The 17,157-nt window shown below is 43.7% G+C and overlaps 1 protein-coding gene across 2 annotated transcripts in view; it reads left to right on the forward strand.

Moving 5' to 3' along the window:
- The window catches only part of abca12 (ATP-binding cassette, sub-family A (ABC1), member 12), a 69,824-nt gene that overhangs the window by 31,162 nt on the left and 21,505 nt on the right, over nt 1-17,157 (forward strand). For both annotated transcript variants that reach the window (XM_041844712.2, XM_041844713.2), the window contains exons 38-46: nt 152-296; nt 681-927; nt 3,484-3,573; nt 5,942-6,035; nt 6,147-6,274; nt 6,806-6,893; nt 12,855-12,963; nt 14,026-14,080; nt 16,287-16,464. In XM_041844712.2, coding sequence (XP_041700646.2) covers nt 152-296; nt 681-927; nt 3,484-3,573; nt 5,942-6,035; nt 6,147-6,274; nt 6,806-6,893; nt 12,855-12,963; nt 14,026-14,080; nt 16,287-16,464 — 1,134 coding nt within the window. The remainder of the gene's footprint in view (nt 1-151; nt 297-680; nt 928-3,483; nt 3,574-5,941; nt 6,036-6,146; nt 6,275-6,805; nt 6,894-12,854; nt 12,964-14,025; nt 14,081-16,286; nt 16,465-17,157) is intronic.

Here is a 17,157-nt window from a genome sequence, read left to right on the forward strand (position 1 = left end):
GTTGAGAGATAGACTTTTCTCCAATTTACCTTGCACTCATGGATATACAGTGTACTTCATATACAGAGATAGACACACCCACATAATGTGCATGACATACAATTACAGTTCACACCCATTGACACACTTCTGTTTTTTGTGGTCTGTGCAGGTGTTCCTCCAGCTGACCCAAGATGAGACAGAGCCTGCAGAAGATAAGCCGTATTCTGTGTCTGAATCCATGCTAGACCTGTCTGCCTCCAGAGACAGCTTACCAGAGGACCTCCAGAGCAACTCCAGCTTCGGAGACAAAGCCAGTGAGTCACATCCACGCCACTGCTCTTTGACATCCTAGACTAGACTGACCAGCTGTTATAGTGGTATCTTACCCAGGAGGAAGAACTCTGGGTCCTAGATACAGGCTAGTTATTCACATTCAGTTAATGAAAAACTCATACAAAAACTCCTGGTCCTAGGAATAAAACATACTTACTTAGACCTTATTGTGCCAAGTGGCATAGAATATCTCCACAAAGTCCCTCAATCTCTTCCTGTCCTCTGGGCTATTTTAAACGCCTCTTTCCCGTTGGACCCTAGTCTGGTCTTGTCTGGTAATAGAATCACACCAGCCTCTTACTACTGCAAGCCTTGGCGCAGACCCTAATTATACTAATAATAACAAAACCCTTGTTTTCCTGTAGGTCTGACGGGCTCGTCCACAGTGCACGGCCTGGCCCTGACCTGGCAGCAGGTGACTGCTATGTTGATGAAGAGGGTTCACCACTCCAGACGGGACTGGAAGGGTCTCTTCTCCCAGGTGGTTCTACCTGTTTTGTTCATCATCCTGGCCATGGGTCTGGGCTCCATCAAGAGTGACCTGCAACACTTCCCAGAGATGGAGCTGTCACCTGCCCTTTACCACCTCGGACCACAGTACTCCTTCTTCAGGTCAGAGACACTGATAGACACATATTACTTACTTACACACAAAAACACACACGCCCTCTACCACCTCGGACCTCCTTCTTCAGGTCAGGGACAGGACACACTGCACTGCTGCATTATGGGATAGGAGATCAGGGGCCATATATATCAAGTGTAGGAGTGCTGATTAAGGTTCAGCTTTGCATTTTAGATCAAAATGAACTTGGGGAACCTGATCCTAGATCAGCACTCTTTGAGACATCTGATATACACAGTGCATTCGGAAAGCATTCAGACCTTCACTTTTTCCACATTTTGTTATGTTACAGCCTTATTCTAAAATTGATTAAATGTATTTTTTTCTCATCAATCTACACACAATACCTCATAATGACAAAGCGAAAACAGGTTTTCCCCCCCCAAAAATACAGAAATACCTTATTTACATAAGGATTCAGACCCTTTGCTATGAGACTCGAAATTGAGCTCCGGTGCATCCTGTTTCCATTGATCATCCTTGAGATGTTTCTACAACTTAATTGGAGTTCACCTGTGGTAAATTCAATTGATTGGACATGATTTGGAAAGGCACACACCTGTCTATATAAGGTCCCACCAGTTGACAGTGCATGTCAGAGCTAAAACCAAGTCAAGAGGTCGAAAGAATTGTCCGTAGAGCTCAGAGACAGGATTGTGTTGAGGCACAGATCTGGGGACGGGTACCAAAACATTTCTGTAGCATTGAAGGTCCCCAAGAACACAGTGGCCTCCATCATTCTTAAACGGAAGACATTTGGAACCACCAAGACTCTTTCTAGAGCTGGCCGCCCAGCCAAACTGAGCAATCGGGGGAGAAGGGCCTTGGTCAGGGAGGTGACCAATAACCCGATGGTCAATCTGACAGAGCTCCAGAGTTCCACAGTGTAGATGGGAGAACCTTCCAGAAGGACAACCATCTCTGCAGCACTCCACCAATCAGGCCTTTACGGTAGAGTGGCCAGATGGAAGCTACTTCTCAGGAAAAGGCACGACAGCCCGCTTCGAGTTTGCCAGAAGTCACCTAAAGGACTCTCAGACCATGAGAAACAAGATTTTCTGGTCTGATGAAACCAAGATTGAACTCTTTGGCCTGAATGCCAAGCGTCACGTCTCGAGGAAACCTGGCACCACCCCTACGGTGAAGCATGGTGGTGGCAGCATTATGCTGTGAGGATGTTTTTCAGTGGCAGGGACAGGGAGACTAGTCAGGATCGAGGCAAAGATGAATGGAGCAAAGTACAGAGAGATCCTTGATGAAAACCTGCTCCAGAGCGCTCAGGACCTCAGACTGGGGTGAAGGATTACCCTCCAACAGGACAACGACCCTAAGCACACAACGCAGGAGTGGCTTCGGGACAAGTCTCTGAATATCCTTGAGTGGCCCAGCCAGAGCCCGGACTTGGAACCCGATCTAACATCTCTGGAGAGACCTGAAAATAGCTCCCCATCCAACTTCACAGAGCTTGTGAGGATCTGCAGAGAAGAATGGGAGAAACTCCCCAAATACAGTTGTGCCAAGCTTTTGGTGTCATACCCAAGAAGAATCAAGGTTGTATTCGCTGCCAAAGGTGCTTCAACAAAGTACTAAGTAAAGGGTCTGAATACTTATGTAAATGTAATATTTCAGTTTTTTTTATTTTATAAATGTGCAAACATTTCTAAAAGCCTCTTTTTGCTTTGTCATTATGGGGTATTGTGTGTAGATTGATGAGGGAAAAAACAAACATTTTAATCAATTTTAGAATAAGGCTGTAACGTAACAAAATGTGGAAAAAGTGAAGGGGTCTGAATACTTTCCGAATGCACTGTACAGTCCCAGATCAGTCCCATCCAGTCACTGTCTGTTGCTGTGCAATCTTTCTCATTTTCAGGTTGTAAGTTAGGTTTTTTGGGGTAAGATAGTAGAGGTTTCTTGAAGGTTGATAGAGGGGGGGAGGGGGGCAGTGAGAGGTAGAAAGAGAGCGAGTGAGATTTAGAGATAGAGGGAGTGAGATGATTATGATGATGTGATCTGAGGTGTGAGATGAAAGTATAGAGGAGGAAGGAGATAGTCGAAGTGAAGAAGTCTTGATTGTGAAGAGCAGTTCTTTGATCTGAGGGAAAGGTAGAGAGGAGAGATAGAGAGAGATATAAAGGAGAGGAGATGCTGTGGTAGGAACACATCAAACACTGTGTGCCCTCTCACTGTCCTTGGTTGATGGTTAAATGAGATTGAATTAGCCTTTTTTGATGTTGGGCTCATATTAGTTTCCAAACCACTGTCCTACTTGGATCATTTACTAATACTGTACTGAAGGATTTGCTCAAAGTCCCTTGAAAGTATAGCCTGGTCCCAGATCTGTTTGTGCTGTATAACCAACTGTCATGGTCAGTGGCATGCCAAATTTGGAAAACATGGCATGACAATGATCATAGGACTTGACAAGCTAGACAACACAAACAGATCTGGGACCAGGCTAACTTGAGAGTATTAGACAATACATAATGTTGCGTTCTGTAATAAGTTTGTCCTGAAACATTTTGTTTTTTTGTCGTCAACAGCAACCAGAATCCAAACTCCAGCAATCTGGTCAACACTATGATGTCATTCCCTGGGATTGATAACGGGTGTCTGAACAGCCCTGGTAAACCGTATGTACCTGACCAACTTCTACATAATCACTGTATTGAAGATAGATCTCTTACTTGTCTGGCTACTTTATCTCCACCACATCTTCTCCTACTTTGTCTATATCTGGCACTTCCGAATTCTCTTCTTACCCTCTTTTCCTTCATATGTCAATATTTTCCCTTTTAGTATCTGTCTTTGTTCCACTTCTCTCACTCCCCACTATCCTCTCTCCATACGCTGTACTCTTCAGCTTTACTACATGGTGCATGTATCTAAAAGCCTGGAGCAGCTCTGCTTTGCCTTGTGTGTATGTGTGCGTGCATTTGTGCGTGTGTGCATCAGTGGCGGTCAGTGCCATTTAAGATGAGGTAGGACAATATTATTTTTTCATGAGCATGGCCTTATTTCTATTACAGCATATTGGATGACTGTCATTCATATTCCATTCACCCAGTTCAATGTAACATCGATAGGTTTAGGCTACTACCTGATAGTCACATTTTCCCTTTACCCATCATGAGGTTGCTACAACCTAGCCTATGAATGAAAGTTTACAACGTATGTGCACACAGGTTGAGAATTTGTTTTGAGGTGACAGACAGGGACACATTCAATACCGCCTTGCACACTCTTGCCTGCATCTAGCTGATATAGGGTGCAATCATTAGTTCAACAGTTGCAAACGAGAGTTTCAATTGGACAAATTCAGGTATGTTTATTCCCGTTTGCTTCCGTTTAAGATACGTTTTTCAACAGAATCGGTGGAATGAATACACCCCTGATCACAGTTCACTTTCATAGCAGCCACGTTGTATTCCTTCTCGCATCTATGCGCTCTCCTCCTCTCACCTTTTCCCTTCGCTTCTGGACTTCAATGCAGAACACATCAGCTGTATGTGACCAGGCAAAAATATATTTCCAAGCCAAACCATATCATAACCACTACACACAGCCTACATCGTTGTCACCATATTAGCTAAAGTAATGTCATGTCAACATAGCAAATAGAACTAACGTGTTAGTAAACCTGCTACAATCATGGAGTAACGTTAGTGTACAGTCAGTAAGCAGTTTAGCACTTACACTGGCAGGCCCCGGTGGCAATAAATTAGTAAAACCAAAAGCTTACCTTGAATTGGAAGAGTTCCAGTGTTGTGTTGGATAGTCATAGCCAGCTAGCTAACATAGCATCCTTCTGTTTGAGCAGGGTGTTTGAGTAGGCTAAACTAGCTAGCTCCATTTGCTAGCTAAGTAAGTGAAACTGAAAGTGAAGAAGAAAAAGATAAAATGTCTCTTGATTCTCCTTTAAAACTGTTCAACTATTGTCTTTCTCTCTCTTTGAGCCTACTACTCACTACCTTTTATGCATTGCAGTGATAGCTAGCTGTAGCTTATGCTTTCAGTACTAGATTCATTCTTTGATCCTTTGATTGGGTGGACAACATGTCAGTTCATGCTAAAAGAGCTCTGATAGGTTGGAGGACGACCTCCAGAAATTGTCATAATTACTGTGTAAGTCTATGGAAGGGGGTGAGAACCATGAGCCTCCTAGGTTTTGTACTGAAGTCAATGTACCCAGAAGAGGATGGAAGCTAGGTGTCCTCCAGCTACACCATGGTGCTACCCTACAGAGTGCTGTTGAGGCTACTGTAGACCTTCATTACAAAATAGTGTGTTTTAATCAATTATTTGGTGACGTGATTATATTTAGTATAGTTTTATCTAAAAAGGATAACTTTGTTAATGTTTTCAAAAAATGTATGAAATTCACTGAGGAGGATGGTCCTCCCCTTCCTCCTCTGGGGAGCCTCCACTGGTGTGTGTGTGTGTGTGTGTGTGTGTGTGTGTGTGTGTGTGTGAGGAATCATTGGTATTCCATAAACACTCTGTGTTTATAGGATAGATTTCCCCTTGCAGGCACTCAAATCAATGTTGGCACTCATGAACCAGACCTCAGAGGCACTATAAAATTGTCAGCCAAAAGAAAATACATTTAGCTAGACGTGCAGCTAGGCAGCAGAGCTTCTCTGTGTGTGTGTGTGTGTGTGTGAGAGAGCGATAGAGATGCCCTGTGGACAATCACTGAAGAGTGCTGAGTGCCGTGACGCTTCCTGACTACTGATTATATCTCTCCACCACTCTGTGATGTCATGCCTGTTTTACCTCGAGAATAAATACTTATTTACGGTCATCCATATGAATGGAACACTGGTATTGGTGTGTTACTGTGGTGGTGTTTATGCATGTGTGTGAGTGTATATACAAGTGTAAGTGGAGTGGGTAAGCTAGTGGCATTGTGAATCAGTACATGTATGCATTGTTTTAGTCATCTTACCATTTAAAACGGGCCTGTGGTTCACCTTGTGAATGTATTTTGTCTTTTTGAAGGCTCTGCACTAGAAGCACCAAGTCTGACAGCTGGGAAACTAAAGGAGACAGTTCAGTGCCATTTGAGTCCTGCAAATGCACCAAATATCAACAGGTGGGTTAGAGTTAATTAAAGGACATAAGTGACAAATCAGCAGATGTACTGTGTGTGTGTGTGTGTGTGTGTGTGTCCTACACTCACTCTACTCTCTGCTCCTCCAACCAGGTGTGTCAGAATAACCAGTACCAGCCTCCCCATAAGATGAACCCCTCCTCCCAGATCGTCTATAACCTGACTGGCATCAACGTTGAAAACTATCTCCTGGCTACAGCCAATAACTACATCAGGAACAGGTACACAGGATCTTTCAATGCAGTCTGCATACACTAATGTGTCTGTTTCTAGAGATGCTCTATACTGTATATCCCTCTCTCTCTATCATAACAACTCTCCACAGGAAAAAACTGTTTTCAATTACATGAAATGCAAAGGATCACTGGCCTGATAGTAAATGAATGGAACTGGGAAATCTGATGTCCTGAACCATGCATCTTCATCCAGCTCAGTTCTGTTCAGTTCATTTTATGGTCTTATTCAGGAATGAGTCTCACACCTTGATCACTGAGTTAAAGAGACAATAACATTGGGTAATTACTTATTACTAATGAATAATCGATATCTATATGAACAATTCATCATAGGTAAGGAGGCTATGGTTTCTCTCTCTCCCAACTTTCCATACTCCTTTTTTATCCAGCTTTACTACATGGTGCATGTTTCTAAAAGCCTGGTGTAGCTCTGCTCTGCCGTGTGTGTGTGTGTGTGTGTAAACATGTACATTATGTAAATAATTATCTATTATATATATGAACAACTCATCATAGGTATGGAGGCTTTGTTTTCGGGGAGCCACTCCCAACTAGTCTCCAGATGGACCTCTTGGAGGTGCCTGTAAACCGGACCCTCTCCAAGGTAGCTATATATATATAAACACTGAATATGTATGAATATATATGCTTATGGGTTACTATAGTGTAACTGACCTTTTGTACCAATATAAGTTTCCTGCTGTTATGTACAGTTGAAGTCAGAAGTTTACGTACACCTTAGCCAAATACAGTTTTTCACAATTCCTGACATTTAATTCTTGTAAAAAATCCCTGTCTTAGGTCAGTTAGGATCAACACTTTATTTTAAGAATGTGAAATGTCAGAATAATAGTAGAGAGAATGATTTATTTCAGCTTTTATTTCTTTCATCACATTCCCAGTGGGTCAGAAGTTTACATACACTCATTTAGTATTTGGTAGCATTGCCTTTAAATTGTTTAACTTGCGTCAAACATTTCGGGTAGCCTTCCACAAGCTTCCCACAATAAGTTGGGTGAATTTTGGCCCATTCCTCCTGACAGAGCTGTTGTAACTGAGTCAGTTGTAGGCCTCCTTGCTCGCACACCCTTTTTCAGTTCTGCCCACACATTTTCTATAGGATTGAGGTCAGGGCTTTGTGATGGCCACTCCAATACATTTTTTTATTTTTTTTTCAATACCTTGACTTTGTTGTCCTTAAGCCATTTTGCCACAACTTTGGAAGGATGCTTGGGGTCATTGTCCATTTGGAAGACACATTTGCGACCAAGCTTTAACTTCCTGACTGATGTCTTGAGATGTTGCTTCAATATATCCACATAATTATCCTTCCTCATGATGCCATCTATTTTGTGAAGTGCACCCACAGCATGATGGTGTTCTTCTGCAACCCCCTTTTTCCTCCAAACATAACGACGGTCATTATGGCCAAACAGTTCTATTTTTGTTTAATCAGACCAGAGGATATTTCTCCAAAAAGTACGATCTTTGTCCCCATGTGCAGTTGCAAACCGTAGTCTGTCTTTTTTATAGAGATACTGGGGTGCAAATGAGAAAAATAAATAACAATATGGGGATGAGGTAGTTGGGTGGGCTCATTACAGATGGGCTGTGTACAGGTGCAGTGATCGGTAAGCTGCTCTGACAACTGATGCTTAAAGTTAGTGAGGGAGATAAGAGTCTCCAGCTTCAGAGATTTTTGCAGTTCGTTCCAGTCATTGGCAGCAGAGAACTGGAAGGAATGGCGGCCAAAGGAGGTGTTGGCTTTGGGGATGACCAGTGAGATATACCTGCTAGAGCGCATACTACGGGTGGGTGTTGCTATGGTGACCAATGAGCTAAGATAAGGCAGGGATTTGCCGAGCAGTGATTTATAGATGACCTGGAACCAGTGGGTTTGGCGACTAATATGTAGTGAGGGCCAGCCAATGAGAGCGTACAGGTCACAATGGTGGGTAGTATATGGGGCTTTGGTGACAAAACGGAGGGCACTGTGATAGACTACATCCAATTTGCTGAGTAGAGTGTTGGAGGCTATTTTGTAAATTACACCCCCATAGAGACTGCCAGAGGTCCAGACAACAGGCCCTCCGATTTGACACATTGAACTCTATCTGAGAAGTAGTTGGTGAACCAGGCAAGGCAGTGATTTGAGAAACCAAGGCTATTTAGTCTGCCAATAAGAATGCGGTGGTTGACAGAGTCGAAAGCCTTGGCCAGGTCGATGAAGACGGCTGCACAGTACTGTCTTTTATCGATCGCGGTTATAATATAGTTTAGGACCTTGAGCGTGAATGAGGTGCACCCATGACCAGGTCGGAAACCAGATTGCATAGCGGAGAAGGTACGGTGGGATTCGAAATGGATAGTGATCTGTTTGTTAACTTGTCTTTGAAATAATTTCGAAGGGCAGGGCAGGATGGATATAGGTCTGTAACAGTTTGGATCTAGAGTGTCACCCCCTTTGAAGAGGGGGATGACCACGGCAGCTTTCCAATCTCTGGGGATCTCAGACGATAAGAAAGAGAGGTTGAACAGGCTAGTATTAGGGGTTGCGACAATTTCAGCGGCTAATTTTAGAAAGAAAGGGTCCAGATTGTCTAGCTCAGCTGATTTGTAGGGGTTCAGATTTGCCGCTCTTTCAGAACATCAGCTATCTGGATTTGGGTGAAGGAGAAGCGGGTGGGGCATGGGCAAGTTGCAGCGGAGGGTGCAGAGCTTGTGGCCGGGGTAGGGGTAGCCAGGTGGAAAGCATGGCCAGCCAAGGCAAAATGCTTGTTGAAATTCTCGATTATCGTAGAGTTATTGGTGGTGACAGTGTTTCCTAGCCTCAGTGCAGTGGGCAGCTGGGAGGAGGTGCTCTTATTCTCCATGGACTTTACAGTGTCCCAAAACTTTTTGGAGTTAGTGCTACAGGATGCAAATTCTGTTTGAAAAAGCTAGCCTTTGCTTTCCTAACTGATTGTGTATATTGGTTCTTGACTTCCCTGAAAAGTTGCATATCGCGGGGGCTATTTGATGCTAATGCAGTACGCCACAGGATGTTTTTGTGCTGGTCAAGGGCAGTCAAGTCTGGGGTGAACCAGGGGCTATATCTGTTCTTAGTTTTGCATTTTTTGAATGGAGCATGTTTATTTAAGATGGAGAGGAAAGCACTTTTAAAGAACAACCAGGCATCCTCTACTGACGGAATGAGGTCAATATCCATCCAGGATACCCGGGCCAGGTCAATTAGAAAGGCCTGCTCGCTGAAGTGTTTTAGGGAGCGTTTGACAGTGATGAGGGGCGGTCGTTTGACCGCGGACCCATTACGGACGCAGGCAATGAGGCAGTGATCGCTGAGATCCTGGTTGAAGACAGCGGAGGTGTATTTAGAGGGTAAATTAGTCAGGATGATATCTATGAGGGTGCCCATGTTTACGGATTTAGGTTTGTACCTGGTAGGTTCCTTGATAATTTGTGTGAGATTGAGGGCAACTAGTTTAGAATGTAGGACGGCCGGGGTGTTAAGCATATCCCAGTTTAGGTCACCAAGCAGTATGAACTCTGAGGATAGATGGGGGGCAATCAATTCACATATGGTGTCCAGGGCACAGCTGGGGCCTGAGGGGGGTCTGTAGCAAGCGGCAACAGTGAGAGACATTTCTGAAAAGGTGGATTTTTAGAAGTAGAAGCTCAAACTGTTTGGGCACAGACCTGGATAATAAGATCTCTACAGTAGATTGCAACTCCGCCCCCTTTGGCAGTTTTATCTAGACGGAAAATGTTGTAGTTGGGGATGGACATTTCTGAATTTTTGGTGGCCTTCCTAAGCCAGGATTCAGACACTGCTAGAACATCAGGGTTGGCGGAGTGTGCTAACGCAGTGAATAACTCAAACTTAGGGAGGAGGCTTCTGATGTTAATGTGCAAGAAACCAAGGCTTTTACGGTTACAGAAGTCAACAAATGATAGCGCCTGGGGAGTAGGAGTGATACTGGGGGCTACAGGGCCTGGGTTAACCTCTACATCACCAGAGGAGGAATATAATAAGGATATGGCTAAAGGCTTTAAGAACTGGTCTTCTAGTGCGTTGGGTACAGAGAATAAAAGGGGCGTTGTAGAATAAATTCAGGGCATTATGTACAGACAAGGATATGGAAGGATATGAGTACAGTGGAGGTAAACCTAAGCGTTGGGTAACGATGAAAGAGATAGCATCACTGGAGGCACCGATTGAGCCGGTCTCCGCGTGTATGGGGGGTGGGACAAAGGAGCTATCTGAGGCAGGTTGAGCGGGACTGGGGGCTCTACAGTAAAATAGTACAATAAGAACTAACCGAAACAGCAATAGGCAAGGCATATTGACATGGGAGAGAGGCATAAAGCAATCACAGGTGTTATTCGAGAGAGCTAAGACAACAGCTGGTAATGGCGACGAAAGTTTGGGCTGAGGCTAAACCGATAAACAGGATGGGGTACTGTATAAAGGAACAGTCTAGTAGGCATCCGCTGTGTAGCTGAGTGATTGTAGGATTTTTAATGAATTTATTTGCAAATTATGGTGGAAAATAAGTATTTGGTCACCTACAAACAAGCAAGATTTCTGGCTCTCACAGACCTGTAACTTCTTCTTTAAGAGGCTCCTCTGTCCTCCACCCGTTACCTGTATTAATGGCACCTGTTTTAACTTGTTATCAGTATAAAAGACACCTGTCCACAACCTCAAACAGTCACACTCCAAACTCCACTATGGCCAAGACCAAAGAGCTGTCAAAGGACACCAGAAACAAAATTGTAGACCTGCACCAGGCTGGGAAGACTGAATCTGCAATAGGTAAGCAGCTTGGTTTGAAGAAATCAACTGTGGGAGCAATTATTAGGAAATGGAAGACATACAAGACCACTGATAATCTCCCTCGATCTGGGGCTCCACGCAAGATCTCACCCCGTGGGGTCAAAATGATCACAAGAACGGTGAGCAAAAATCCCAGAACCACACGGGGGGACCTAGTGAATGACCTGTAGAGAGCTGGGACCAAAGTAACAAAGCCTACCATCAGTAACACACTACGCCGCCAGGGACTCAAATCCTGCAGTGCCAGACGTGTCCCCCTGCTTAAACCAGTACATGTCCAGGCCCGTCTGAAGTTTGCTAGAGTGCATTTGGATAATCCAGAAGAGGATTGGAAGAATGTCATATGGTCAGATGAAACCAAAATAGAACTTTTTGGTAAAAACTCAACTCGTTGTGTTTGGAGGACAAAGAATGCTGAGTTGCATCCAAAGAACACCATACCTACTGTGAAGCATGGGGGTGGAAACATCATGCTTTGGGGCTGTTTTTCTGCAAAGGGACCAGGATGACTGATCCGTGCTTCACAGTAGGTAAGGAAAGAATGAATGGGGCCATGTATCGTGAGATTTTGAGTGAAAACCTCCTTCCATCAGCAAGGGCATTGAAGATGAAACGTGGCTGGGTCTTTCAGCATGACAATGATCCCAAACACACCGCCCGGGCAATGAGGGAGTGGCTTCGTAAGAAGCATTTCAAGGTCCTGGAGTGGCCTAGCCAGTCTCCAGATCTCAACCCCATAGAAAATCTTTGGAGGGAGTTGAAAGTCCGTGTTGCCCAGCAACAGCCCCAAAACATCACTGCTCTAGAGGAGATCTGCATGGAGGAATGGGCCAAAATACCAGCAACAGTGTGTGAAAACCTTGTGAAGACTTACAGAAAACGTGTCATTGCCAACAAAGGGTATATAACAAAGTATTGAGAAACTTTTGTTATTGACCAAATACTTATTTTCCACCATAATTTACAAATAAATTCATTAAAAATCCTACAATGTGATTTTCTGGAGAAAAAAAATCTAATTTTGTTTGTCATAGTTGACGTGTACCTATGATGAAAATTACAGGCCTCTCTCATCTTTTTAAGTGGGAGAACTTGCACAATTGGTGGCTGACTAAATACTTTTTTCCCCCACTGTAAGTGTATGTAAACTTCCGACTTCAACTGTACATAATAAAAAACCCTGTCCTTACCCCCACCAAGATAACTACAGTCTTAACTGCTCTTCTGTCCTAGTATGTCTCTTGTTGGTAGCCTGGTCCCAGATCTGTTTGCGCTGTCTTGCTTGGCGTGATAATGACTGTAGCAGTTGGCTATACAGTACAGCACATACAGATCTAGGACCAGGCTATCTTGTTGTGATGTATAGTGGTTAAATTAGCCATGATTTCCTAATTGGAGCCGTTATGATACGGAAGCACTAAGCACTGTACCAAGATGGGACGGAATTATTACACCATCAATGTCGTCGTTAACATTGTTAATCGCAGCTACTCGCAGCAATTATGTTTTTGTCTGAATCTGAAATGGGGTAATGATGCTAGTGATTTAGACTTAGACACCTCCTCTGGAAAGTTTCAAGATAAGCTTATTACTAGAGAATTAGAAGTAGAAATGTCGAGAAGCATGTGCTGCAATCCTGAGATATTCATGAATGTGTGTGTCTACTTGAACTTGAACGTTTGTCTGTGTGTGTGTGTGTGTGTGTGTGTGCGTTTTCTTGTCTTCTAGGTCTGGTACAACCCTGAGGGTCACCATACCATGCCTGCATACCTAAACAGCCTCAACAACTTCATCCTACGTACCAGCCTTCCAGCCGGCAAGGACCCACAGAATTACGGTGAGCAGTGTATTTCTGTGAAAGAAAACAACAGCTTTATCTCTAAAGACACCAGGAGCCTGTTTCACGCGCCACTAATTCATCAAATCAGAGCTTGGAAATGCTACTTGAAGAATTGTGATGCACCAGCTCTAGGGATAGCATAACAATTGTAATTTGATAAACAGTATTAAAAACTTGGTGTGCTGAAGCTAGCTTCTCAGGGGGTTCACACCGATCAGCCACACTACCTGGAATCACTTTCACTCTCAAATCCAATTGTATGTATCAGAGCCAAGCTTTAAAACCAAGCTAATCTGCTGAAAGGTTTTAGGCACACACACACACACACACACACACACACACCCTCTCAAAATAGTTTTCAGAGAGAGGCCCCTGTCACATTTAGAGAGACCTCTGTCTGTCATTATATAATCTGATGGATATTTTGGGTATCACAGGATAGCTTCGCACCCATTTGGATCCTATAGGCTGAAAGGCTCAATTTGCCACCCTTTTCCAGAAGTGTGCATTTGCACACTCCCTGCCATGGATTTAAAAGCAGTGGATTGTGTAAACATTGGCTGGAGGGTTTCCACCATTTGTTAAATCCATGCGCAAAAGTGTTCAAAGTTGGGTCATAGTTAGGTCAGTTCCATTGTTTAAAGCCAGGGGGCAGTAGTGTGTTCTCCTCAGTCTACCATCACTATGCAGGCTGAATACCAATCAGGGAGTGTTGAGAGGTGTACTCAGGGACTGAGGCAGGCAGACTGGCGTTTTAGCCTTATTTCAGCACCACCTGAGATTTACTGTCTGCCCCCGGGCAAGATTAATACAACCCCCCCCAGCCCAGTCAATAAGGGAGCCGAGGGGAGGAAGGAAGGAATGCAATCATTCAAATGTAACCTGTAGACTCACATAGGCCGAGGAGGAGGAAGGAGAGGGAGGAGAAATCTAGAGAATTGTGTCTAGTGCTACCCTGGCTGACTCTTTTGTTTTATCGTTGGTTCAGTATATCTGTGCAGTGTCATGGTTTTATCTTATGAATGTGTCTAAAGTGATTCTGTTTTTGTGTCTAAACAGCCATCACTGTGTCCAGTCATCCCTATCCTGGTGAAGTACAAGAAGAAGATGCCATGTAAGAACACAGTACACACTCTCTCTCTTTCTCTCTCTCTCTACAAATTATGTTGCTTGTCGCTAAACGGAGTTACCATGCCTTTCAAAAAAAAATTTAATTCAAACTTTCATTGGTGCTTGTGAGATTGCTTCTATCTTGGTTGGGGAGCCAAAGCCTGATGATCCGGTGTCTGCCTGGCATACCTAAAGATACTTCAATGTTTATTACTGTCATTAACCTGAGTTGATATCTCCAAAAGGAAACCAGTCTAGCGCTAGACTGAGATAACAAGGATTATGTGGAGACTAACTCTGACATTTAAATTAAAGTCCTAATGTAATCTGACTTGCTGTATTTACCAATTTCTGATTTGATAAATGGATTTTCCTGAGCTGGCATTATTGATCAGGGACAGACAGCAGACAGTAGGCCAAATATAATGTGGATGTGTGCAAAATGGCACCCTATTCTCTATATAGTACACTACTTTTGAAAAGGGTCCATAGTGCTCTGGTCAAAAGTATTGCACTTTGTAGGGAATAGGGTGCCATTTGGGACTTAGCCTATGTGTGTTTACTACTCAGGGTGGTGCAGAGGTTGATTGATTCACAGAGCTTCCCACTTCTCTGACCGTGGCTGTTTTTAATACTGACTGCAGGCTATTTTAGGGACCTGGGATTGTTCTTCTCAGTTGTAGGCTATGCATCACGGCAGTATCCCCCCACCCACAACCTGGGTTAGCTTCAGTTTTTTTCAGACTGAGAGGAATTGACAGAGCAGAGGACAGAACCCTGCGTTGAGAAAGATGTTCTCCAATACTTTCATCATTATCAAAGATCTCTTGAGGTTTTGTGACCTCAACTTTTGCTCTTCCTTCAGATGAAAAATCACAATCAATAGCTCATATTTGTTGTGTCTACTGTTACTAGTTGACCTAATTGACTAGGCTATGCAGTGTGGCAGCCCCCCCGACTACACACACACACTGGTCTAACGTTAGCCCAAAGCCTGTTATTTTGTTCTGAGGGAGCAGGTCACTGCTTTGATCAAGGGGTTCTGAAGACATTCATTATTATCAAAGATCTGTTGAGTCTCAACTGCTGTAGTTATTTTAACTTCAATCTTAACTTTTCCTTCAGATGAGAAATGAAAAATCACTAGCTAATATTTGTTGTGTCTAATATCATTTTTGGCCTAACTAGAGTTAAAGATGACCCCAAATGATGTCTCATCCTTACTATGGTGTTCATGTATCTGCCTTAGTGGGGTTCAGTATGGCCTGTTGGTCATATTGATAATAAGACTGTCTGTGCTTCTGGCTACAGGACATACTACAGCCTGTCTCTCTGTTCCTCTGCCAGTGATTCTCTTTCATTTTTCAGATATCCTCGTCCAACATATTATCTTTGTCCATGGTCCTCTGTCCGTGGTTCTCCTGCAGCCTAGCCAAAATGAAATGAAGAGGGAGGCAGAACACCAATCATGTAGGGTAGCTAGCTCAAAAACAAAATAAGTGAAGGGGAGGCATGAATCTAGCTGAGTGAACTTGAATGGGGAGGCATCAAAGACAAAGACTCAGTAGGTGATATCTTAAAGAGCTTCAGCCAGTTCCTATGAATCTGACAACCCCATGACGCTTCTCATCAATGCCTCTTAAAATATCTTTATCACATAGACGTCTCAATAGCAGGAAGCAGCTGGTTCGATTAATAAATTGTAGGAGAGCTCTGGCAGGTGGTGTTGGTAAAACAGTAATTTCTTCTTCGTGGCTATTATCTTGTCACTGCTGGAGTTGGAACATCTCTCTTAGCGAGATACTATTTATTATTAATGAAATCCTGTTTGTTGTGAGTTTCTCCAATGAACCCTTCAAATTAATTACTGGCTCAGCTGGCCTGGAAACCTACTAACAATGTCTTCAGGCCTGTCAAATAAGGACAGGACTTTTCATAGGAGGACTAATAAACATGGGACACTTGGCTCTGTGATCGATCAATCAATCAAATGTATTTATAAAGCCCATTTTACATCAGCAGTTCTCCTTCCTCTTCTGCCTATAAGAGGACACTTGGCTGTGTGGTCCACTAGCTTAGTGACCTCTCTCTCTCTTTTTCTCTTCTCTTTCTCTTTCTCTCTCGCTCCCTCCCTCTCTCTCTCTCTCTCTCTCTCTCTCTCTCTCTCTCTCTCTCTCTCTCTATCTATCTCTCTCTCTCTCTCTCTCCAGGGTGCAAGGTCTGGTCCATATCCTGGTGGCTATGTGTGCCCTGACTGGCTACTCCATTATGACGGCTAGCTTCGTGATCTACGAGGTCCAGGAGCACCACAGCGGCTCCAAGAGACTGCAGCACATCTCTGGGATAGGAGAACCCTTCTACTGGGTTATCAACTTCTTCTACGACATGGTAGGACTACGTCAACACATCATGCTAGGCTAACTGATACAGTGGCTTGCGAAAGTATTCACCCCCCGGCATTTTTCCTATTTTGTTGCCTTACAACCTGGAATTAAAATGGATTTTTGGGGGGTTTGTATCATTTAATTTACACAACATGCCTACCACTTTGAAGATGCAAAATATGTTTTGTTGTGAAACAAACAAGAAATAAGAGAAAAAACAGAACTTGAGTGTGCATAACTATTCACCCCCCCAAAGTCAATACTTTGTAGAGGCACCTTTTGCAGCAATTACAGCTGCAAGTCTCTTGGGGTATGTCTCTATACGTTTGGCACATCTAGCCACTGGGATTTCTTCCCATTCTTCAAGGCAAAACTGCTCCAGCTCCTTCAAGTTGGATGGGTTCCGCTGGTGTATCTTTAAGTCATACCACAGATTCTCAATTGGATTGAGGTCTGGGCTTTGACTAGGCCATTCCAAGACATTTAAATGTTTCCCCTTAAACCACTCGAGTGTTGCTTTAGCAGTATGCTTAGGGTCATTGTCTTGCTGGAAGGTGAACCTCCGTCCAAGTCTCAAATCTCTGGAAGACTGAAACAGTTTTCCCTCAAGAATTCCTTCAATTCTGACCAGTTTCCCAGTCCCTGCCGATGGAAAAACATCCCCACAGCATGATGCTGCCACCACCATGCTTCACTG

Source organism: Coregonus clupeaformis, chromosome 23, assembly GCF_020615455.1.
Source record: "Coregonus clupeaformis isolate EN_2021a chromosome 23, ASM2061545v1, whole genome shotgun sequence".
Taxonomy (NCBI): domain Eukaryota; kingdom Metazoa; phylum Chordata; class Actinopteri; order Salmoniformes; family Salmonidae; genus Coregonus; species Coregonus clupeaformis.